Consider the following 23,281-nt stretch of genomic DNA (forward strand, 5'->3'; position numbering starts at 1 on the left):
ATAGTCTGTTTAAGGAGCAGGATCTTCTTTTCCCTGCCTGGGCTGTGACCAAATCATCTCATGTAAGGGATTTTTAAGGGGGAGACACTGTTTTCTCACTCTTCTCAATGCACCAGGATGAAAGCCTCACTGGGACTGTCACTCAGCTGGATGCTCCTACAGCACATGAAGGACGTGCCAGGCCCCAGGAGCCAGTAACCTGCAGTCTTGGGAGGGAGCATCTACAACCAGCATTACAATCCGTGCTTGTTCTCAGCTCTGGCCTCAGGGAAAAGCTAAGAAGCACAGGGATCTCCTTTTCCTCCAAAGTGGAAGGAAGAAAACTGAAAACATTTGTCTCGAGCCGTTGCTGCTTCCAGAAGGAGTAAAATCCTCCGAGGACTGGGCTGAAGAAGCAGCAAGGTGAAGATTCATACCTAAGCTCATGTCCTCCCCCAGCTATCCTGTTACTGCCTTCCCTCAGCCAGCTCTCCTGTCCCACTTCTCACTGTAATCTAAAGCTTCTCTTCATCAGCCCAGCAAAGCATAATTAGCAGCCCAATCACCCAGGTTCATCAGCCAGGTCCTTTCTTGACATGGTGGGGAGAAATGGGCAACTCCATAGGGGCTACAGCCACCCCCTGCATGAGCATCGCTCCCTGCTGGACATGCAGATTTGCTGTTTCAAAACCTGGTGATGCTAAACACCTCCAGAAGACAAGGTCTGGCCCATGGCAGAGACCTGGCAGAGCTGGCTTGGCTGGGACACATCTGTGGTTACTGAGATCACTGTGTATTGCCATCTCTTTTTCATACCCAAAGTTCTGAGCTCTTGGTGCTTGCCTTCGAGCCATCCCACGGGTGGACCTGCAGCACTCTGGTACCTTTTTTATCAGGAAAAAAGGTTTTCTGCATTGGGAAGGAAGAAAACTCAGAAATTTCTCAAGCTATTTGTGTTTTTGCTAGAAATACCAAGGTTTACTCTTGCTGGTTCAAGCAGAGGGCTGATGGGATGGTGAAAGCATGGAAACTTATGGCAGCTTGAGCAACTAAAAGATAAGAAATATCAACTTGCTGTTTTCCCATGTCAGTCACTAAATGTCTGCAGACAGCATCCCTCAAGCTCTCATGTCCTGTTAGCTACATCAGACTTTCCCAACTTCTCCATGACGTGTGAGGCTGTCCCGTATCCTCTGTGACAAACCTAATTCCCTGGTGGCCTCCTGCAACCCAGCATCTGATGGGCACACAAGGCCTTCCCCAAGATGCCCCTGGTGACCCAGTGCATGAGAACAGTGCCCCAGTACCTGGGACTTCTTGTGCCCAGCTAGGAGGTGCCCAGAGATACTTCCAGCTGCAGCTCCCTGCTGAGATGCAGTGAAATCAAGGCAGAGCAGAATTTTTCAAACTTTACATATCCTAGGTAGAAATCCCATTTCTTCCTTTGGGCCGTGCTGCCTAGTTTGTTATGGGTCACCACCAAAATTCTCAGTCCAGGAGCAAAACTTCACATATGGCTCCAAGGAAGGGTTCAGGCAACAGCCACCTCCCACCCATGCAAGCAAAACTTGCAACTTCATTGCTTTTCTAAAGAAAGCAAGTAGAGTTGTCTGATCTGCCTCCTCTGCTTTGTTTCTCCACATACTCTGTTGCTGACATCTTACCTCCTGCTTGAGAAAGGCAGCCCCAATCTCTCACTCCTTCCATGTGGGAATGCATCCAGCTTTCTATATTAATTTGCTTTTTAGAGGATCTTTTTCTCACCAATTTAATCAATTACTTTCTGAATGCAACACAGATCTCACAGCAACGAGCCAGTGTTAGAACTATGGCAGTGGGAAAAAAAGTAATTCCTTTTTCTTATTTGCAGATGATGTTGGATTATTTCATATGGTGCCACCTAGTTGAGAAACAGTGGATGGCAACCATCTATTCACAGTCTTCATCTTTTCCCAGGAGATATAATACTCTGCTGTAAAAAGGTAGTGGCTAAATTTTCCATCATCATGGCGCCTACCTGGTTTCCATATATCCCAAAGTCAACAAATTCCTTCAAGGTAGCTGAGAAGTGGAACAAGCCCCAAACTCTCCCTGTGGATTTTCAAGCCACACAGATTCACAGAAGAACAGTGCTTTAAGAACATACAATTTCTTTCTGCGGAGTTCAGGAAATGGACACACACTCAATTGTAGCAAAGGCTGTTTTTTTTCATTTTAACAACTGATAGGCAGGGTGGGCTTACTTCGCAGCAGCCCTGGGCTGAGGTTCTGATGTACTGGTGTCTGGAAACCAGCCCCACACCTTTCCCAGTGAAAACAACTCTTGGCTTTCACAGTATCACAGTATGTTTGGGATTGGAAGGGACCTCAAAAGATCATCTAGTTCAATCCCCCTGCTGGAGCAGGAATGCCTAGGTGAGGTCACACAGGAATATGTTCAGGCGGGTTTTGAATGTCTCCAGAGAAGGAGACTCCACAACCCCCCTGGGCAGCCTGTTCCAGTGTTCTGTCACCCTCACTGAGAAGAAGTTTTTTCTCAAATTTAAGTGGAACCTCTTGTGTTCCAGCTTGATCCCATTACCCCTTGTCCTATCATTGTTTGTCACCGAGAAGAGCCTGGCTCCATCCTCATGGCACTCACCCTTTGTATATTTATAAACATTAATAAGGTCACCCCTCAGTCTCCTCTTCTCCAAACTAAAGAGACCCAGCTCCCTCAGCCTTTCTTCATAAGGGAGGTGCTCCACTCCCTTAATCATCTTTGTTGCCCTACGCTGGACCCTCTCCAGCAGTTCCCTGTCCTTCTTGAACTGAAGGGCCCAGAACTGGACACAATATTCTAGATGAGGTCTCACCAGGGCGGAGTAGAGGGGAAGGAGGACCTCTCTCAACCTACTAACCACCCCCCTTCTAATACACCCCAGGATGCCATTGGCCTTCCTGGCCACAAGGGCACAGTGCTGGCTCATGGTCATCCTGTTGTCCACCAGGACCCCCAGGTCCCTTTCCCCTACACTGCTCTCTAATATGTAATTTCCCAACCTATACTGGAACCTGGGGTTGTTCCTGCCCAGATGCAGGACTCTACACTTTCCCTTGTTAAATTTCATCAGGTTATTCCCCGCCCAACTCTCCAGCTTGTCCAGGTCCCGCTGGATGGCAGCACAGCCTTCTGGCGTGTCAGCCACTCCTCCCAGCTTAGTGTCATCAGCAAACTTGCTGATAGTACACTCTATTCCCTTGTCCAAATCGTTAATGAATATATTGAATAATATTGGCCCCAGTACTGACCCCTGAGGCACTCCACTAGATACTGGCCTCCAACTAGACTCCGCACCATTGACTACCACTCTCTGGCTTCTCTCCTTAAGCCAGTTTGCAACCCACCTCACTACTCTATTGTCTAGACCACACCTCCTCAACTTAGCTGTGAGGATGCTGTGGGAGACTGTGTCAAAGGCGTTACTGAAGTCAGTCAAGGTAGACCACATCCACTGCTCTGCCATCATCCATCCACCTTGTTACATTCTCATAAAAGGCTATGAGATTGGTCAAGCATGACCTACCCCTGGTAAAACCATGCTGACTGCCCCTGATAACCCTCTTATCCTTGATATGCCTTGAGATGGCACCAAGGATAAGCTGTTCCATTACTTTCCCAGGGACAGATGTGAGGCTGACCAGTCTAAAGTATGCTTTGATCCTCCTTTTGGAGGAAAACAGTGAATTTAAGGACCATCAGATTTCCTTTCCCTTTTAAAAGCTACAGCAGCATGACATTGTCAAGTACAGACACTGTAGGGTACTAAACCAGCAGAAAATCTTCTGAATTGGCAGGGTATCTTCCAATGCTCCCTCAGTTTTGTATCCAGTTTGATAGGTTATATTTGCCATGTTGTGTGGTTTTTTGCTGCTTCAACCATCTACTGCAACTGTAATCAGTGTTTCCTGGCCATAGCAACTACAGGCTTACAAAGGAGTTACTGTGCCTCAAAGAGTTTATTGATAAAGATAACACACCCGAAAAATAACATGCTTTCCATTGACTCTCATCCAGCTCAGATATTTGCTGCCAAGTCAGCTGAAGGAAAAAGCAGTCATGTTGTTGCTCTGATTGCCCACCAGCACCACTGTATCCTCAGCTGGGTGCTTGCTCTGATGTCACTGCAAGGAGAAAAACAGATGCCAGAAAGGCAGCCCAGCCCAGTGGCTGGCACTAGGCAGTGAAAGACTGAAGATAACAATACTTGTCTGTGGTAGTTACTTAACTTTCTTTAAGTTATCAGCCCAAATCCTGAAGAACTGTTCTAATGATGATGCTGTCTAGGGTTTGGCATGTCCTGTCACCTGCCCTGATTGTAGCCCATACCTAGAGTAAGCTAAACAACTTAGTACTAGCCTCCCTCTCTCCTAGTCCAGTCTGTTATCTGGAAGAGCTGTAGCTCTGCTGATACCTGGATGAGCCTTCCATAGAGTCCAGCCCACCAACCCTTATTTCGGCATTGCCTAACTCAGCTGTTGTGTGGCCATCACAAACAGAAAACTAAGTGCAGCTTGGCTTCATTCTGTTGTAGCTGTGGATGCTACCTTATGCTACCTGTAGACTTCCTTAGCCTATCTTTGCCTAGCCAAAAGCCTCCTGCACCTTTGCCGGGGGCCAAGCTAAGCCTATGTACTGTCACCTCTAGACTAACTTTGTTGCTCCCTAAACCTACACCACCTGACCTCTACTCACACGCTCAGCTAGTCAAACCCATGCCCAAATGTTGAGTTTCCCATCTTAGCCCCACTGTAGCAAAGCCAGGCTACAGGGATATAAACTCAGCTGCAATCTGTCCTGTGCTTTGCAGTCAGCAGTACCGAAACATTTCCCATTTCTGTGCAGCATGGCCAAGTTCACCTCTGTCTTTCTGCCAGCAGGTTTAAAGGGACCTGTCTTTCTTTAACACCTCAAGCCATTTATGGATTAGCAGACTATGCCGTGAAACAGTTAAGTGCTTATTTTATTCCCAGTGAGAGCAATATGCCCAAATGCATCTCTCCAAAACTGAAGGAAGGAACACATACCTCATTGGTATACATCAAAATTACAGACAAGAACATATGACACAGACTACCAGAGAAAACGTACATTCAATAGAGAATTGCTTACTTGAACACAACATGAGACTTGAGGGGAAGCACGGCCTAAGAAATCAGATCTGAGGAAGTTGCCAGGGCTCTTAAGTCTGCAGGTCCTTGTCCAGTGCTCTGAACTGGACACTAATCAGTCTGTGGCCTGAGATATTAGAATAGCCTTAAAAACAAATAAACCAAAAAACAAACAAGCATAATTATTTTATGCTTTTCTTTCAATTGTACTGATGGTAGGCCTGAAACACAGCATCAGGGAAACCACAGGTGATTCCTCACAGGGGGAACATCAGGATTTCTCAGACCTGCAGCTGCAGGTTGACTTGGAGTGTTTGCAACCTGACATTTCCATAAAGACTTTCGTTTTCCAGACTGAGATCAGTCCTTTAAATATTGCTTAGAGTGTGGCATATACTGAAATGCAAATCTGTCTTTCAAGAGTTGAATTTATGTAGATGACAGTAGTCTTTCAAAAATCTTGCATGAAATTTCCCACTGGCATTCGTGGGTCATTAGTTGAGGCCCATTATGAGATAGGGAACTGGAAGAGAAGGGCACCTCAGTAGTCAATGATTGTGCAATTAAAAAGCAATAAACATTTCCAGCCTTATACGAGATGTTCAGACTGCAAAACCGCGAGGTTAGCTCAGTGCAGTTCATGCCAATCCCACAACAGTGTCTATTTCACAGCTGGTCAGACCAGTTTTTTAAATGCAAATTTAAGTCATGCTTTCCACCAAACTTCACAAGGGGTCACACCTTCACTACTACACAGGCATATTTCACTGGGAGGATGTGAGGAATATCCCTTTGAAACTGCAAGGGAAATTTTACTTCAATTACTCTCTCCCAGAACAGCAGGGTTATGGATTTTTGCTTATTTGTAAAAAAAACTGGAACTCTGTCAAAGACCAGCAGCATGTAGGTCTTATCTAAAAAGCCTGGCAGGTGCAGCAGCCTGGGACAAGGTGAGATTTTATTTGTTCCAAAATAGCTTTTGGAGCAAAACCAAAAAGCAAGAGCAGTTTTGCTATAAATTAGTTTCTTCTTCCCCCGTGAATACTTACGTTTGGTTTGGGGCTTGGGGGAACAGGAAGAGATTTGACAGGAAATAGAAAACATTTTCATGGGAAATATAGTTCACATTTTCACGTGAGCAAAACACATCATTAACAGAAATAGCTGAATAGTCCCCACCGTACAACAGACCTTCATAACACGACTGCACCTCCACTTTCCCATCAAGCACTGGAGAACAAAAAGATGCAAATACTCACACCCAGTATTTCCAGCAGAACACGGTTTCAGTGCTAAGTTATAAATAAATACACATAACACAAGTATTAATTCATTAAGAGCCACTTTAGCCACTACTCAACTGACAGACACTTCAATCTCTGAATTTCTCTCTATTTCTGAAATCTAAAGCTCAAGGTCAAGAAGCGGAAGCACAAAAAAGGCTCATAAATGCACTCTAAACTGGCAGAGGTTGCCAGACATGGCATGTGAGTATAGACTCAAGAGACTTCCATAGTTTGCTCACTATTAAATCAACGTCCAGCTCCTCAGGAAGACACTAGTCCTTGAGGTGGGAGCAGCCCCAAGACAATGTCACTCCAGGTACATAGAGGGATCCTGTACGAAACCCAGTTCTTTATGCTAGGTGCTACATCATGGCTATTGCAGAGTCCTCAGTGCTGCTCTCCTGCTCCAAGCCCACACGGCGGATGGACTCCCTGTATTTCTGCTGTCCCAGCTCAATGATGGTTTCAACCTCATCAGCGATGTCCTGGCGGCCACTCTCTTTCATGGCTGTAATCAACTTGCTCACACAGTCAGGATCCTCTGAGTTTTGCTGAGCCCATGAGAAAAGCATGTCCAGGATCTGCTTATCAAGGTCCTCTCTAAAGAAAGAGTGAAACACAGAAGTAACAAACACACACTTCCTGACTGGAAACCCAAAGAGGCCTTGCCTGAGTCCTAGCCCATGACTGGAGCCCCAAAGAAGACATCACGACACAAAAAGCACTCAGTGGGCCTGCCTTTTCCCCACCCATCACACAAGAGTTGCAGTTTCTGCACTAAAATCTCTCTATATTTCTTTTTTTCCTAATTGAAATATCAAATTAAAACAGTCTGCTTTTGAATGTAAATTCCCCATAGGAACAGTAGTTTGGTCATAACAAGTCTCATTCTCTCCTACTGCTCTGGGTTTTGGTCAGATGCAATGTCCCATGACATACCACAAGCTCTTTTCGAATAAAGATTATATTCAAAATTAATGCCATAGACCACTGCTCATTGTTAGAGATGGCGTCTGGCCAGGAATCCAGATCACAGAACACAGAACAAAACAGGAATGCAACTCATCTGAACTACAGAGCTCATCAGGTTTGTTATTTCCCAATTTTGTTTTCAAACATAAAGCTTTGTTTTATAATGGCCTGAGAAAATAACCAGTTTTCCATAAATAAGGTAATGTTCTGAGAAGAAAAAATAGTCCACCCATCCTTTATGCAGTGAAAAATTTCCAGTGAGAAAAGTTTAAACCAGTCAGTCATTAATTTATACTATTATACTGCAGATAGATAGATAGCCAGATAGACATAATGCATCACTATTGATCCCTGTGTCCTATCTGACCTGTTATTGTATCCTATGCGCTCAATCTGCTGGTATGTCAAGCCAAGGTTCAGGCCGATGGTCTGCCAGTCAGCTCCTACACGCCTGGCAATGCTCAGCAGGTTTGTCTGTGTCAGGTAGCCAGTCTCAGCATTGCCCAGGTTCAAGGGAGGGAAGGAGAAACCATTTGGGGGACCTCGGTTCTCACCCCAGCGGGGTTTCAATCGCTGTATCACAGAGAAGGGAGAGAGAGAACATGCTAAACAAATTGTTTTTGTAGAAGATAGCGTCTGGCCATTCAGTCTCCACACTGAAATTTCCTTCCTCTTGGGGAGGAAGGAAGATCTTGGGGATGAAGAGTCAGTAATCAGCAAGGAGCACTCACACTAGCAATGTACACTGCCTCTGAAAAATATCAGATTATAGTGTTCAGTCATAGCTCACACTGGAAGTTCCCTTTCTTGTCTTTAAAGAGCATTTTTCAACGAGCCACCTCCCAAAAGCATAGTTGCCTCGGCTGTAAGAGAGCACTTAAGTCTAGATTTGTAGTTGAGGTTACATGTGTCAGAAAGGGATGTGAGATCATGGAACATCTGAAGGGAAGCATTCAGTCTACAAAGGTATTTATTGTTTTAAGCTTCTCAAAAATCAATTAAATTCAAGAAACAAAAATTGCATTTCTCACTGTAACATACAGCCTAGCCTTAAAGGCCAGTGGCTCACACCAGAATACTTACATTCAACACCTGTATTCAAATCCAGCCTAACTACCCCATCCTAGATCTTTCCTTTTTCCTGCTGTGTGAGCTGTGTGACTAAGAAATTTATAAACAAAACAGACGCTTCCTCTAATTATAGAGAGCTTCCTCCTGTTCTACATCCCTCATTTGTTCAAAGGATCCACCCTCTCTGACCACCCATCCAACAAGCCTGGCTAGATAAGCAGGAGAGATGGAGACCACTCCCAGTTATTAATGTTTCTCTTTTCAGAAGAGCTCAGGGGAGTAGGAAGTCTCCACGTGGCGAGGTGGAGCAGCCATTTCTTGCAGTCATTCATTGCATCCATTCTCATGGAGGAAGACAAAATTAGCTGAGTAGGAAGGCTGTGCTCTTACTCCGTCTAGATTCATTTTTTTTTTGGGGGACAAAACAACTCACAGGTAGTTTGATGGGCAAGGTAGCGAGCCAGAGGGAGTCTGGTCCTTTCCTCCTCCTGCTGGCATCTTCAGGGATGCTGTCGGGTACTGCCCCTCGGTAGAAAGAGACCTTTACAAACAGAAAGCATGCAGTGAGGCTCAGATTCAAGCACAGTGGCCAAGCCTGTTCGCACTCTGCCTTTTCTATCTGGGAAAGAATGAATTTAGCATTTGTGGCCTATCCTCAGTCCATAAATATGGATTCTCAAGTGCAACTGAGAGGAGCACTGAGTTTCTGCCATAAAGGCTGGACCCACTGCCAACACCCAAAGAGTTAATGGCAGGAATGTAAGTCAGAGATCTAAGTGATGAGTGATCCTTCCAAGACTACTCTTCTTGTTTATTCAGAGTTTAGTCAGTGGAATGCAAAGCCCAGGGAAAGAAGTGAGAAAAAGAGTCATGCCTGGCACTCAGAGAGCAATGATCCTGATGAAGGAGGAAATAAGAAGTTAGTGGAACTGTTTGCTCACCTGGCCTTTGACAGCTTGGCCTTTCCTGTCTACAGGGGAGGTCACATAGATTTCCTTCATGTTCTTCAAGTGGGAGTAAAAAATAAATGAGAGACGTCCATCCACACAATCAGGGCGATCTATGCAGAGAAGCAGCAAACACTCAATTTGTGCATAAAAGTGTGCAGCTTTTCAAGCCTGGCCAACAGCCCATCATCCACTAACAGCCTGCACGCTATAATACTATCTATTCCTTCTACTCATGCCTCAAAGATTGTAACCCCCACTTCCTCGCTGGGTGACACAGGAAAGCAGAAAACACTGGCTGTGGAGAAAGCAGGTCCTACAGGTAAAAAAGAAGAATGGCCACAAGGTGGAGATCAAGTTCAAGAATGGAAGGCAAGGCAGGACAAGACATTCAGATGGAGTCAAGTCCAACCTTGGCACTTCCATCCTTGGTCCATTCTGCCTCTTGGAGGGTAGAATCAGCTGCACTAGCATCCTATATAATGCACAAAAATAGGTCACCTATCTCTTCACCATTTCTGCACTGGGTGCAGAAAGACAAATAGAGCTAAAGGGCATAAAATATAATCAGGTACAACATTCATATATGTAGTTATCTAGAAATGAAGTTAGAGTCCAGCCTAACTTAAGGACAGAGGGACAGACTCTGGCCTCATGAACTCCACTGAAAGACCAGTGCACTTTATTATTCTCCATAGAGCTGCGCTTAATTTACACCAATAAAACTGTACATTCAAGTTTTGCAGAAAATGGCTCTGTTTGCAGCTGTAACAGGTGCAGACACATTGAGGCATAAAACATAATCTTGAGTTTTGGTCCTGCTCCCTCTTTCCTTCTCTTCTAATGGCTCCAATAGGAGGAATTATTTGCTTTGGATTATTTCAGAAATACCTTTAAAAGACAAAATCTTTATATGTGTTCTCTCAGAAATGGGCAACATTAATTAGATCACCACGGGCATTCCAGTCTAAGATGCCAGGGCATAGCTGGCTGAAGAAGCAGATCAGTCATAAAACAAATACACTTGGCTATTGCCCTCTACAGGCTACAACAGCATGAGAGGAAATGACAGCCTCCACACAGCACTTTAATAGGGAAAGTAGGCACAAAAGTTGGGTGACCAGAAAATGTGACAAGTCCATGGGCTGGCTGCTCTGAGTAGTGGGCAAGCTGAAGACAAGAGAGGAGTGCCATGGAGGAGTACAGCCCCCAGCAGAAACACCCCTAGGGCTAGACAAGCACAAGAGGTAGGAGCAGAAAGGAGCCCAGTAATAACATACCCATGTCAATGCTGATGCCTCGCTCAAAAGCTGCAAAAAATTGCTCTCCCTCAAACATCTCCACCATGTCGGATGGCTCAGGTCCTTGATAGCGATCCTGAAGCTTCTTTAGCACTGGATCAACCTGATGAGGAATACAACACAGGACCCCATGTTTGGTGTGAAGCATGTCTGTCCCTTGACCCATGTCCCTACACGCATGATGTTCCTTTCACTAACCTTCAACGTGGAAAGTCCATTTTACATGGAAAGGATACAAACAAATGAACAAACACCCCCTCCTATCCCAGGTACATTCACTACAGACAAGGAAGTGGTGCTCTGTGTTTTGTGTCTTCCCTATTTCTCTTCTTGAGTAATAAGCAGAAAAAGAGAGGCCATCCCAAAACTGCCATTAAAAATGCATTTTCAGCTACGTCTCTATCTTTTTAACAGGTTAGTAAAGATAAAAGACAGGGAGGGACTTACTTGCTACTTTATCCTATTCACAGTATGCCATTAAAATACATTTTCTCTGAAAAAAAACACATGCTACAATAGCACACAGCTGAGAACACCAGAAAGTGCATTTTGGTTTTGCAGTCTGTGATCACACTGTCAGATCTCTGGTCTCAGAGGCAGTGCAAGAGTCAGCCTAGAGCAGAGGTGTCTATTCTTCCTTCTATTTGTAACAGTAAACCTCCTCTCTCACCCCATGACCATCCCTGGCAGACACCCCCAAGCCTCCATCTCATTGCTGCCTATCCTGAAAACAATTTTAGCCCAGAACCCAAGATATATAGAATCCTTACAGATGTTATGCCCATAGGTCATTTCAATACAGGAGAACAAATAAAGAAAAAAAGGATCAAGTAGACCAGAGGATTATGCAGAGTTAGATACACAGCCCAGTTGTGGCAGTCTGATAAAATCACCCTCACCTCATTGAGCTGCACTATCTGTCAAGACACAGGTTCTACAAGCAGAGATTGATGCTTATTTTGCTAAAATCTGAAGCAACACTGATAAAGGCTGATACCCCTAGGGCAGAGGTGGCAGAAGAGAATGCGCAAGCACCTCCTATCTCCTTCTCCTCCCCTTCCGTATAAAATCAGCCAGATTAGCTCAAACTAATAGCACAAACTAATCTGATGTTGCACTGAAGCAGATTAAGGAGGACTCATATGCTCTGTTCCACTGCTTGAACTGTAAACAGTAAGGAACATCAGGGAGAGTACCATTTCTAACCACTCCAGCTGAAATCAAAGTAGCGCTTCTGCCCACACTACTAGCCCACGTCAGACAAGTGACATGTTAACTTTAATACATTTGACTGAAGTTTAAGCCAGATGTTTTGCCTCATGTTTGCTGGATGCTAACAGCCCACACATGGCCAGTTATTGCGGCTTCTCTGATTTTAGCAGCCTAGCCCTCAAGGTTTGCAGGAATGGAAAGCACTGCATGACATCCACCATTGCGTAGAATGAGTTTGCCTTCTTCCCCATCTCCCAGTGAGCCAGTATCACACTACCAACCCAGTGTGGTGGCAGCATACCCCAGCTGTGACCCTGGGGCAGTGAACAGGACCATTTGGTGCACTGTTGCCCTTACATCTTGCAAAGGGAGGCCCTGGGAGCTCAGGAGCAAGATAATGCAACACAGATCAGACCTTGTGCTTGGGGACACACTGTAGTAGGACTTGCTCGGGGTCCTTCTTCCTCTGCAGAGCAATGAAGTTCACCTGGTACATACGCAGCCGTTCATAGACTTTCTTGGCAATGCCTCCAATGTAGGTCTTGGTGGTGTACCACAGCCAGTACCTGGCAGACAGGGAATTAAGAAAAAGGAGGGATCCTGCCTTGCAAGAGGAGCCAGTGTCACACCCACAAGACTGTAAAAAATGATAAGTAGAAACAAAGTGCTTAGCTGGGCCTGACTTGCAAAGAGAAAAGGGAACAGGTAGGGTTAATTGCATGACCCCTGGTCAGAGAGTGGGAAAAGCAAGGCAGAGGAACATCCCATCTTCTCCTCAGGACCAATCCTGCACTTACCATGAGAAGTGAGTGACTTCAAACACTGCATAAAGATGGGTGAATTCCAGCACCACCTGACTGGTAATGTCATCCCAGGTTTTGCCCTCCAGGTCGCCATGGAGAAGATGCAGCCTTGACTGATCCAAATTTAGCCCTAAAGACAACAAAGATAAAGAGACGCTATATGCAGCAGAAGCCTTTATTCATGGTTTTACAAACCCAGCCACAGTTTCAGGTGATTCAATTTTTAAAAGCACCAAATTAAGGTTCATGGCCTTCTCTTCATCCAGAACTGAACTTTGGTGAAACACAAGCAGCAATAAAAGAATGAGGCTACCCTAATGCTTCCAGGATATTCAGGCAGAACATGCAGATTTAAAGTGATAGTGAGCTGATTTCCAGCAATAGATTCATTAGACAATTCCCATTACCCTTATCTAGGGTTATTAATTAAGTTCTCTCTCTTTCTAAATGTACACGCCACAGACTTTCCAGTCGTGATGTACTTTAGACATACAAATACCAGGCAGTGTTACAATGAAGGCCAAGCTCTACCCAGAAAGATGTTACTTCTTCACAAGAAAGCCAGGAAAGGTCAAAGAAAATAAGAATTAGGAGATACAGGGTACTCAGCACCCAAACAGAAGAATACCTGTCAAGGCCGAGGCTGTTTATTGCAGTATTCAGAGTGGGAGACTGCTTAGTGTGTGATCGCACACTTTTAACTGTGGTGTCTTAGCACCTGATTCATGAGCAAGGAAGTAAGAGAGAAGGCAGACCCCTCGAGGCAGCATCTTCATTACCTGCTTCAAGCTATTCCCAATCATGAATCACATCCCTTTTATATCTCCTCAGTTGGAAGGAGTGCCTCTCCAACCCATCATACCAACCCCAGCAGTCTAAATACACATGCAGTTCAGCAGAGAAACCCATGTGCCAAGGCCCAGCTTGTGCTGCTGGCCTGTGAAGCCCAGCCCTGGTCTGCAGGACCTGAACTACCTTCAGCTCCAGCACCCTGCACCACTACTCACTCAGCAGACATACCTTGCTGTTCCTGCAGGTAAAGCAGCAAGCTTTATTATTAACAGAAGAGGCAAACAAAATTCCTAGCTTGCCATTTGTGCTTTTCCACATATGGTGTTTCTTTTTGTCAGTTATCAGAATAAACTGACCTGTGACCCCAGGTGGGAGGGGCAGCTGAATTCTCACTGGCCTGAGAAAATCCACCAGGGAGTCCTGGGAGAGGCAGAGCAAGGGACTGGCTCTGCATCCTGCATCGGCTGTGATTTCCTCTATCTCTTCTGCAGAGATTGGCAGCACCTGGATGTGGAAGACAGCATGGTGAGCAGAACAGTCAACACCCAAATTCATGCATTGCTCACTCAGTTTCCCAGCATCCAGCAGGCAAATGCTGCTCTTTGCTCAGGGCCTGGTGAGAAATGGAAGCACAGTGCACTTTGGTTGAAGTCTACTCTAATACTGGTGTCAACCTGGCAAGCTTGGACAGGTCAAGGTATTAAAAAAGTATTTAGCACTATCTAGCAACTCTACAAAACAACAAATTTTAGTGGGGTGCCTTTAGAATTAGATCCATGTAAATAATCTCCCTCAAGTCTCACTCACTGAGCTCAGGCTTAGTATCTTTGGGTCTCAACAACCCCAGGCAGCACTACAGGCTCAGGGAAGAGTGGTTGGAAAGCTGCCTGGCAGAAAAGGATCTGGGGATGTTGACTGACAGCTGGCTGAACATGAGCCAGCAGTGTGCCCAGGTGGCAAAAAAGGCCAACAGCATCCTGGCTTGCATCAGGAATAGTGTGGCCAGCAGGATCCCCCTGTACTTGGTGCTGGTGAGGCCCCACCTTAAACACTGTGTTCAGTTTTGGGACCCTCATCATAAGGAAATACTAGAAAGACTGCAGAGGAGGGTGACAAAGCTGCTGAGGGGCCTGGAGCACAAGTCTTATGAGAAGCAGCTGAGGGAACTGGGGCTGGAACTGGGGAGAAAAGGAGGCTGAGGGGAGACCTTATCGCTGCCTACAACTACCTGAAAGGAGGTTGTAGCATGGAGGGTGTTGGTCTCTTCTCCCAAGTAGCAAGAGACAGGACAAGAGGAAATGGTCTCAAGTTGCACCAGGGGAGGTTTAGATTGGATATCAGTAAAAAATTCATCATGGAAAGGGTTGTCAGGCATTGGAACAGGCTGCCCAGGGAAGTGGTAGAGTCACCATCCCTGGAAGTGTTTAAAAGGCATTTAGACGAGGTTCTTAGGGACATGGTTTAGTGCTAGAGTTAGGCTATGGTTGGACTCGATGATCCTGAGGGTCCCTTCCAACCAAAAGGATTCTATGATTTTGCAAGGGAACAAGAGGCAAAATCGCCTTGCGTTCCCTTCACAGCAGCTACCTGCTGATCTGCTGGAGGGAGCACTGGCAGAGCTGTGAGGTGATCCCTTTCCCACAGAGGGCAGCTTGGAGCACAGCCCATTTTGCAGGCAGGGAAGCTAAGAAAGAAGGTGATCTGAAATAGGTCAGCCCATGAAGCGTCCATGTCAGACATTAATTATTCTAGGGTGGACATCTCACCTTCAGCTGCACTACTTGGCATGGGACAACAGCTGCACTAGGGCTTACCAAAGCTTGTTTTTGAAAGCATGCATACCTGCAGCTTGACATTGCGAGTCTCTTCAGTGACTCCAGGGGGAAAGGTCACTTTGATGTTTGGATCCACACTGGAAAAGAGCAATGTCCCCTCTGTTGGCACTTTGCATTCATTTTGCACAAGTCGAGACACAACGAGGAACCAAGAGAAGTGAAGGACGCTACAGTGAGCCATGTGCTTCTGTCACAGAAGACAGAGAAGAAGAGAAAACATATAAGCATTTAACATAATACAATAAAGGTAGGAAAATAAGTGACAATAACCACCAAGCAGATGAAAGCACTAGAATGGGGATGAAGCATGGTAGGCTTCAACTCATCACCTTCAGGAGACACACCTCCATGACACAGGAAACCTGGAGCTGAAATCCACTACATTTTAGAGCAGCTACTCAAAACACATCTCATTAGATGTTTCAAATGGGTTCACACTTGGCTGGGCAAAATCAAAGAGGGGAACAGGAACAATGTGTGTCACTGGTCATTCCAATCTGCTTACCTTTGATTTTCTCTTCTGCTTCACTCTTGTGCTCAGGTCACTCCAGTTCTGCCCACTGAAGGTCCGAACTACCACCTCACGCTGGTGAAGGGTTTGAGGGGAGGCATATGGCATCCAGATCTGCACCTTCTGGAAAAAAAGCACTCCTGTGAGATACCAATAGAAAGGATAAAACCAAGACTAGCTCTGCTCTGTGACTTCCTGTGCAGACAAGAATGGGAAGGGCAAAGCATGGCCTGTATGAAGGGAGTGGAGGAGGAGATAGGAACCTGCTCTGTCCTGCAGCCTCCAGGGAGGTGACAGGAGATATCAGGTCTACTATGTAGTGTAACGGCAGGAAAAGTTCAGCAGCTTGTGGGAAGTAAGGGCAAAGAAACTTCTGCAGTGAGTTGCTGTCAGCCATGATGGGGCTGATGGTGTAAGTACTCACCAGCTTGAATAAAAAACACACAGTCAGACTTTTAGAGAAGGATGCAAACCATTCTCCTTGCAGGCTAAGACCACATGCTGGAACAACTCTGGCACAGGAAGAGGGTTGTGAGCAAGTACGGTTAGAGCTCAGCTCAAGCAAGAGCAGTAGGGCAGGCAAAGGAGCCAAACCAGCACAGTGCTAGGGAAACTGGCTGTGTCCTTTCTGAGTCTTTGCAGCAGGACATCTTTGAAAGGCAGTCCTGCAGGTACTTAAAAGCACCAGTGATTAGGATAGCTGTCTCAAAAGTCCCAAAAGACTCTGCTGAGCTATTGCAGAAGCAGATTGATGAGGAGGTAGCCTGGATGTGTCCTCACCTGCTGGAATTTGACCCCATGAGGCTGCAGCTCCAGGACTCTACTTAGCAGGACATCATGGTGTCTCAGCTTTACGCATTGAGGGTCTGGTGCCAGGGTTCGGAAGTAGATCTGTAGAGGGTCAGAGGCAGCCCCCGGTGGAAAGTAGAAACGAATGCCACAGGCCAGGACCACTTTGCAGCCTTCAGAGGTGACAGTAAAGCTTCCAGAAGAAATGCATGAATGTATGACACTGTGCAATGACTTCAGCACTCCAAAAATCAATAGAGGAATCTCCTACCTTGTGTTTGACTGGTCCGTTGAGGCCACATGCTCCTACACAACCATGCAATAACCACTATGCCCCAATCTTGTTTGGGACCTTGTTACACCACTGTAATATGTTCTCACTAACAGAGGTTTACCTGTCCTCTCCTGATGCAAGGAAAAGTCTTCGTAGCTCTCCGGCACTGGATTCATCTGATGCAATAAGAAGGTTTGGGTAGGAGGATACAGAAGTTACTTAAATGGGGGTAGACAAGAAAGGCTGAACTTGCATTTCAGGTTTGGCTTAATCCTAATCTGACAGAAGTCACTAACAGAACCCTGCTCACACTTCAGCAGGCTTCAGAACAAGCAGCAGGAGGACAGGAAGAGGTCTACAGGTCCCAAGAAACACTGGAAATGCTGACTCTCTCCAGGTAAACTCAGAAGCAGGGAAAATTAGAAAATGTTTCAACCTGCCACCCCTGCTGCTCTCAGGGACATGTTTGATCACCTGGGGCCAGCCCTGGAAATCAGAGATTGCTCTTGTGCACGTGGGCACCATTGGGAAACCCTGCTCAGATTTCTGCTCATTCATCACCTTCATCTTGGACAAAAAGCTGCTCCTGGGAACCACAGGAAAGCAGGAGGTAACTGCACAGCAGAATAACCTCTTATTGCTCTCTGAGCTTCTAGCATGAGCCACCGCAGACTCAGGGCCATGCAGCAAGTCCAAGAACTGGTGCTCACCTCTGCTAAAAAGGCTGGAACCCTTTGGGGGCCACTTCTGATCCATTTCCTGTGAATCCCATTTTCACTTCCACTATAAAATTTTTCCTAGCAAGCCCAATTCCAGAGACCACTGATCCCTTCAGGCCGGGCTCGGGCTCATAAAAACAGAACTAGTACTCTCTGTATCCTTACAACTTAATAATTATTCCAGACAAGTAAATAATGATCTGATTCCCCTCTGCTTGTTTTCTCTAATCCAAACCCATCCACACCATGCTGAGCTGAGTGAGGGAACAGCTGGGCAGAACCTACAGCAGCAGAAGCATTGCAATTACCAGCCTGTGGGGATGGCTCAGTTTCTCCTAAGGGATTGCCTCGGAGGTGCACGAATGGTGAGGTCTGGATCTCAGGGGGGACAGCACGGAGGCAATTGTTCTGCAGATCAAGTCTAGACAAGTTGGGCAGGCTGGCAAGCGAGGCAGGGACTGTCACCAGGAGATTGCTGTGGAGATGCAGCCGCCGCAGAGACTTCAAATTGGCTGTAGGTTAGAACAATAAATGACCCCCCATCTGTGCTGTTAATTGCATTGCACATCAGCTCTAAGCTCCCCCACCACTCTCCTCATCACATGTACACACAATACGGGAAAAGCACAAGAGCCCAACCTCCCTTCAGCTCACAAAATAAAAGGGTCCAGGGAATTAGCTGAGAGGCAATGCAGCCTCCTCTGTCCTCTGCTTTTCAGCACCCAGCTATGAAAATTAACATAAGATGCTTCTGTAACAGCATCAATGAAAACCCTGGGCACAAATACAGGACCAGGAAGCTGGGCAGCAGAAGTCAGAGCCTGGTTCCATTGACTGATCCACACTGGTCAGCATGATTTCAAGTCCAGATTTGCACCCCATTAAACCCCAGCTATTCTGTTTCCAGTCCTGGGTGCTACCCAAAATGAGACAGGTCAGATGCTTGGCTACTGTAAATGTTATTGAAATCTTAGCAGTCTTGCCGATCCACAGAAGCAGAAAGTGTGGTCCGGAGTGCCATTAATGCTCAAAGGGACTGACTGAACCAAGTACCTTTCTTTTCGATATCCCTTCCACTTGCCTCTAATGTATTAGATGGTTTGTGCTAACAATTGTGGGGATAGAGACCCAGGGCCCCAGGGATCCTAGACTGTACCAAAAGCTCGGCAAGCCCATGTCCTTCTTTTTCCCTAGAAAATACTTACCTAAGGAATCTGGGATGCTTGATAAGTGATTCCCAGAGAGATCCAGCTCTGTGCAGTTGTGCAGATTGCCAACTTCTTCAGGAAGGAATTCCAAAGCATTTTCTGAGAGATCCAGGTTCTGCAGCACTGCCAGCTCCCCAATGCTCTGAGGTAAGTCCTTCAGCTGATTTTTCATAGCAGAGAAGAAAGTCAGCTTGCTCAGAGAGCCAAAGTTCTTGGGGAGTGCCACCAGGCTGTTGTGGCTCACCAGGAGCACACAGAGGCTAGGGAGGTGGAGGATGCAGCTGGGCAAGGTGGAGAGACTGTTGAAGCTGAGATCCAGGTGGGTGAGACACCTCAGGTTCCCAATGTCTGGTGGCAAGCTTGTCAGGGAGCCATGCTGACATGAACCAAATTCATCCCTGGCATGGCCACCTGGATGTGGAGGTAAGTGGAGGAAGAGGTCAGTATGCTACAGGGACACCTCACCAGCCTCACGTGAGACACGTTAGCACAGAGACCAGAAGATGTGGAGCTACTGATCATAGTGAGCAGTTCTGATTACAAAGTAGACAAGTGGGGTTTCTGCTCCTTGTCTCAGTTTCCTGATCAGTGAAAGGAGTATAATGGTGAAGACCTGTTATGAAATCAAGAGATGCTACAGTCAACCAGTAGGGCTCTGCTAAAGACACCTCAAGTCAAAGCTCAGAAAGAGCCAGGCCACTCCACACGTCTACAAACCCTTCAGCAGGTTAGCCCATACCCCTCCAAGCCTCTCACTCTCCTTCCCCACCTCCCCCCCAACAGCACCAGTGGCCAACACACAACACTTTCTGGACTAAGGAGACATTCCTCAGCCTCCAGGCTTTCTCCATGCTGTTGAGGGACAAACAGCTCTGAGGACTGAGACCTGCCCTTGCAAGACTGCAGAGCAGACATGAGGAAAGCAGTGAAAATGTGGGGGAAAAAAAAAAAAGCAGGTAATTCAGGACTGTGTAGGCCAGACAGCACAGAGAGGGAATGGTGCAAGTCCCCCCATGCCAGCCTGTGACAATGAAATAGGAAAAGGGCTGCACCCATGGAAAATAAGTGAAGCAAACAAAAGGAAACTTTCAAAACTCCATTTCTTCACCGTTTCCTACTCTCCTTCCACTGTTGTCTATTTGTATACACATACAGCAGATGGCACCAAACATTTTTTATGCTGCATAATGGTAAAAAATAAGAACAATCAAACTAACAGACACATCACACTTCACACATAAGAAAATCTTAGTGACTATTTTATCGCACTTCAGGATACTTTTGATAAAATGTTGAGCAACCTCTTCTGGTCTGTCTTGAACTCTGCTACACCTACACTCACTGACACTAAGCAAGGACTAAGCTAGGATTGATTCAGATGGAAAGGCAACAAAGACACCTCATTATACTCCCAAAAATGAAAGAGGGGCTGAACATTTACCAAAAAAATCCAACACTTTTCAATTCCCCTCTCCTTGTACCGCTGTGCAGAAAATGCTCTTCTTCTAGAGGATGGCTAAAGAAAATGGTGCAGCATCAGCCCAACCAGACTCCAAAAACCAGTCCCCAGGCAACTGTAGAAACAAAGGAAGGAAATAAGAGTCTAGAAGCTGGATCTTGTTGAAATCTGCATACAGCTCTGAGAAAGGCTAAGAGACAAAGCTGTAGTGAGGGGCACTAGGACAAAACAAAACCAAGGGCAGTTTGTCCTGCAGATGTGGACAGAAGAAAAAAAAAGCTGAGCCTAGAAAAGTCGGATGGTGACAGGCCCCAGAATTTACCTTTGAGCACCAGGGATTTCAGGTGCTTCAGATGAGGAAGGATGCCCAGGGTAGTGCCAAGGAGGTGATCGTTGCTGCTGAGACGGAGGAACTCCACCTGGACCACCTCTCCCCGTCGCCTCTCGAACAGCTGGAGGAACCAGCGGCAGCCGTCAGGATAAACATCCAAGTTCAGTCTGTTGTCTGCAAGGCAGGAGCCAGCAAGAGCAGGAGCCTCCGGAGTCCCCTCCCTGCACTCGTCCCCGAGCCCCAGCAGCTCTGCCATCTTCTGCATCTTGTCCACGGGGTCTGGACATGCTCTGACTTGCCAGGCAGGCAGGCACTGGCGGCACCACAATGCAGCCGGGACAAGGAGGAGGCAGAAAGATGGCTCTGAAAGAGAATACAAGTCATGAAGAAGGCCTCCTACCCCAGCCCAGTGCAGCTGGAAGCAGTTTATAATCACAGCAAGAGGGCAGGAGGGATTACACGCGTGTTACTGAAAGCTTTGTGGGCAGAGAGCACAGAAATGCAGGGTGACAGATGCCATGGATGTTTCTCCTCCTAGGGAAAACCTCTGAGTTCTCCCAGCCAACAACTCAGCAGGGAACAGCAATTACCCACCATCAGAATAAACAGCAATATTAACTTTAAAAGATACAAATGTGAATTCCTATGCCTTTTGCAGATTTTAAAGGGCCTTAGCAGGAACCTTTACAAGTGGAGGGGGAAACTGGGGCAGAGAGAGCCAAGCCAGAAGCAGAACCCAGAGTCTGCTTACAGGCTGCGATGGGTGTTCATTGAACACGGTTTTGACAGCAGGTGCCAATGGGATGAAAGTGAGCATAGGTGAAAACAGGCAAAGGGCAGCAGAGCAAACATGGCAGGGCCAGGGAAGTGGATAGAAAAGGCACATCCATGGGACAGGAGCACTGGCCTGTGCAGTGAGACTGGGGCTCTTGCAGATTGGCCTCTGTAAGGATGCTCTAATGCAGCAAACTGGGCACAAAGCCATGGCCAGCTAGATACGAGCTAGTCTTTGTTTCCTCCCCTCACAGCACCCTCCACAGAAAAGAGAAAAGTAGATATCACATAGTGCATGCTATGAAGGATTTAAACCTAAAGAAGCAGAGGTATGGAATTTGAAGAAATTAATTATTCCTCTGCCTTCTTAGTGTGAAGAAGCCTCTGTCCACCTAGGACTTTCAAAATTGGCCACTATCATCATAGCTCAGTGGTACTGCATGCACAGAGGCCCGCGCTTGTTTTTATACCATTAGTCCCATACTTCCAAGCCACCCATTTCCTGATCTTTCCACTTCCTTTATCTTCTGCAACTCTTCCTGAGCTTGGCAATTAAACGAGCATATGGTGTGAATATCAGGAGTTCTTTCGAAACCCTGCCATGTATCAAGTAGGTGAAAAGAAGTTTCTTTGGAGTGAGTGATGCAAAACTACAGAAAACTTGAAACAGTTTTAATGTCTAAGGCCAGATGCAAGCTAATGCCTCTGCAACACTCTGAGGAGCAGTACTTTTTACTGTTAACCTGTGGAACACAGCAGCACTGATGTTCCTGAGGCACAGGCTGGAGGGAGGTGTCACAGCTATCTCCCTGAAAGAGCATAAATCTTACAGACACGTAAGGACAGGAAGAACAGGTAAATGGAAACTATTGCTTTAGTAAAAAGGTGAGCATTTATTTTAAAAAGGCTGTACACAACAGATACACAGCTTTCTTACAGATGTGTGTAGGCAAAAAGACCATCTGCTATAGCTTTGTAAAGCTATTGATGGTGAACAAACCAGAGAGCAGCTCTGAACTTGCCAGGTTGGAGAGGCTCAGAGACCACAAATGCAGCATCAGCCACATGTACAGGACATAGCCAGGCACCCTTGTGCACAGACACACGGGCATGCACACGCACACACACACTCACCCCAGCTGTCCTTGCCTGCCCTGTCACCAGCTCTGGTGACCCCAGGCCTCCACTAGCCCACACCCACACCGGCCCCCAAGCCGAGGCTCAGCCCCCAAGGATGCCCCCCAGCAGGACGGACAGTAGGGCAGCTAGGCCACATGCACCATGCTCTGATGAGCACTGCTGCACTTATCTCACCCCCTCTGCACCTGGTCCCTGGCACACAACACCTGGGTCTTGAAAGCCCGGCCGTGCTCCGTTTGGCTCGCCTTAGCGTGGCACAGCTCGGCTCAGCTCAGCTCAGCTCAGGCACTTCCTGCAAAGTTTGCAGGCGAGCGGCGCTGCCGGGGCGGGACAAGCCGGAGGAGGTGCCAGACGCAGGGAGACATGGGGCAGGCAGGTCTGGGTGACCAGGCCCAGGCATCCCAGTGTCACAAAAATGTCACTAAATGATATTTTCCTAACACTGCCTGGCACCCTAGCTGGCCCTTGTGCAGCTTCCCTGGGCTCAAACCTGAGCTCAGCCTGCAGAGAGCAGGAGGTACAGGCAGCTCCTGGTCTTATGCTCATTCACTGCAAATTCGAGGAGAGAAATGCAGCAGAAGCTGGAGCTACACGGCTGGAAGGGCACAGTGCTGGGTGCTGCAGATCCAGCCCTCGGTCCTGCCAGAGCCATGGGGCTCTGCCAGAGCTGGGCTCCAGGAGGGCACAGCCCTTCAGCTAGCTGCCTTGCAGCACAGGACACCATTTG

General features: G+C 46.8%; 1 protein-coding gene across 3 annotated transcripts; it reads right to left on the reverse strand.

Moving 5' to 3' along the window:
• Positions 1 to 4,964: 4,964 nt before the first annotated feature.
• On the reverse strand, positions 4,965 to 22,834 carry PIDD1 (p53-induced death domain protein 1). Of its 3 annotated transcripts, none has more exons than XM_082057453.1 (16): positions 22,729 to 22,834; positions 20,632 to 21,003; positions 18,848 to 19,261; positions 17,951 to 18,154; positions 17,045 to 17,099; positions 16,641 to 16,842; positions 15,855 to 15,980; positions 15,357 to 15,536; positions 13,871 to 14,018; positions 12,717 to 12,852; positions 12,335 to 12,485; positions 10,687 to 10,810; positions 9,401 to 9,519; positions 8,893 to 9,000; positions 7,756 to 7,961; positions 4,965 to 7,016 (listed from the first exon to the last, which is right to left on the reverse strand). In XM_082057453.1, exons 2-16 carry the CDS (start codon positions 20,903 to 20,905, stop codon positions 6,779 to 6,781), a joined length of 2,685 nt encoding a protein of 894 aa, XP_081913579.1. In that variant the 5' UTR covers positions 20,906 to 21,003; positions 22,729 to 22,834; the 3' UTR covers positions 4,965 to 6,778. The 3 variants fall into 3 exon arrangements, with proteins under 3 accessions (XP_081913579.1, XP_081913577.1, XP_081913578.1); XM_082057451.1 differs by having other exon boundaries at positions 15,855 to 15,983; XM_082057452.1 differs by having other exon boundaries at positions 15,855 to 15,983; positions 22,740 to 22,825.
• Between the last annotated feature and the right edge of the window lie 447 nt (positions 22,835 to 23,281).

This window comes from Streptopelia decaocto (genome assembly GCF_964273445.1).
Source record: "Streptopelia decaocto genome assembly, chromosome: 7".
NCBI lineage: Eukaryota > Metazoa > Chordata > Aves > Columbiformes > Columbidae > Streptopelia > Streptopelia decaocto.

Excerpts from the sequence above, each read along its gene's own strand:
- PIDD1 (XM_082057451.1), bottom strand. The coding sequence starts at position 20,905 with ATGCAGAAGATGGCAGAGCTGCTGGGGCTCGGGGACGAGTGCAGGGAG. Across the intron at positions 17,100-17,950 it reads TGAGCCATCCCCACAGGCTG|ATGAATCCAGTGCCGGAGAG; the intron begins GTAATTGCAATG and ends TTATTGCATCAG. Across the intron at positions 7,017-7,755 it reads CGCATAGGATACAATAACAG|AGAGGACCTTGATAAGCAGA; the intron begins GTCAGATAGGAC and ends CTCTTTCTTTAG.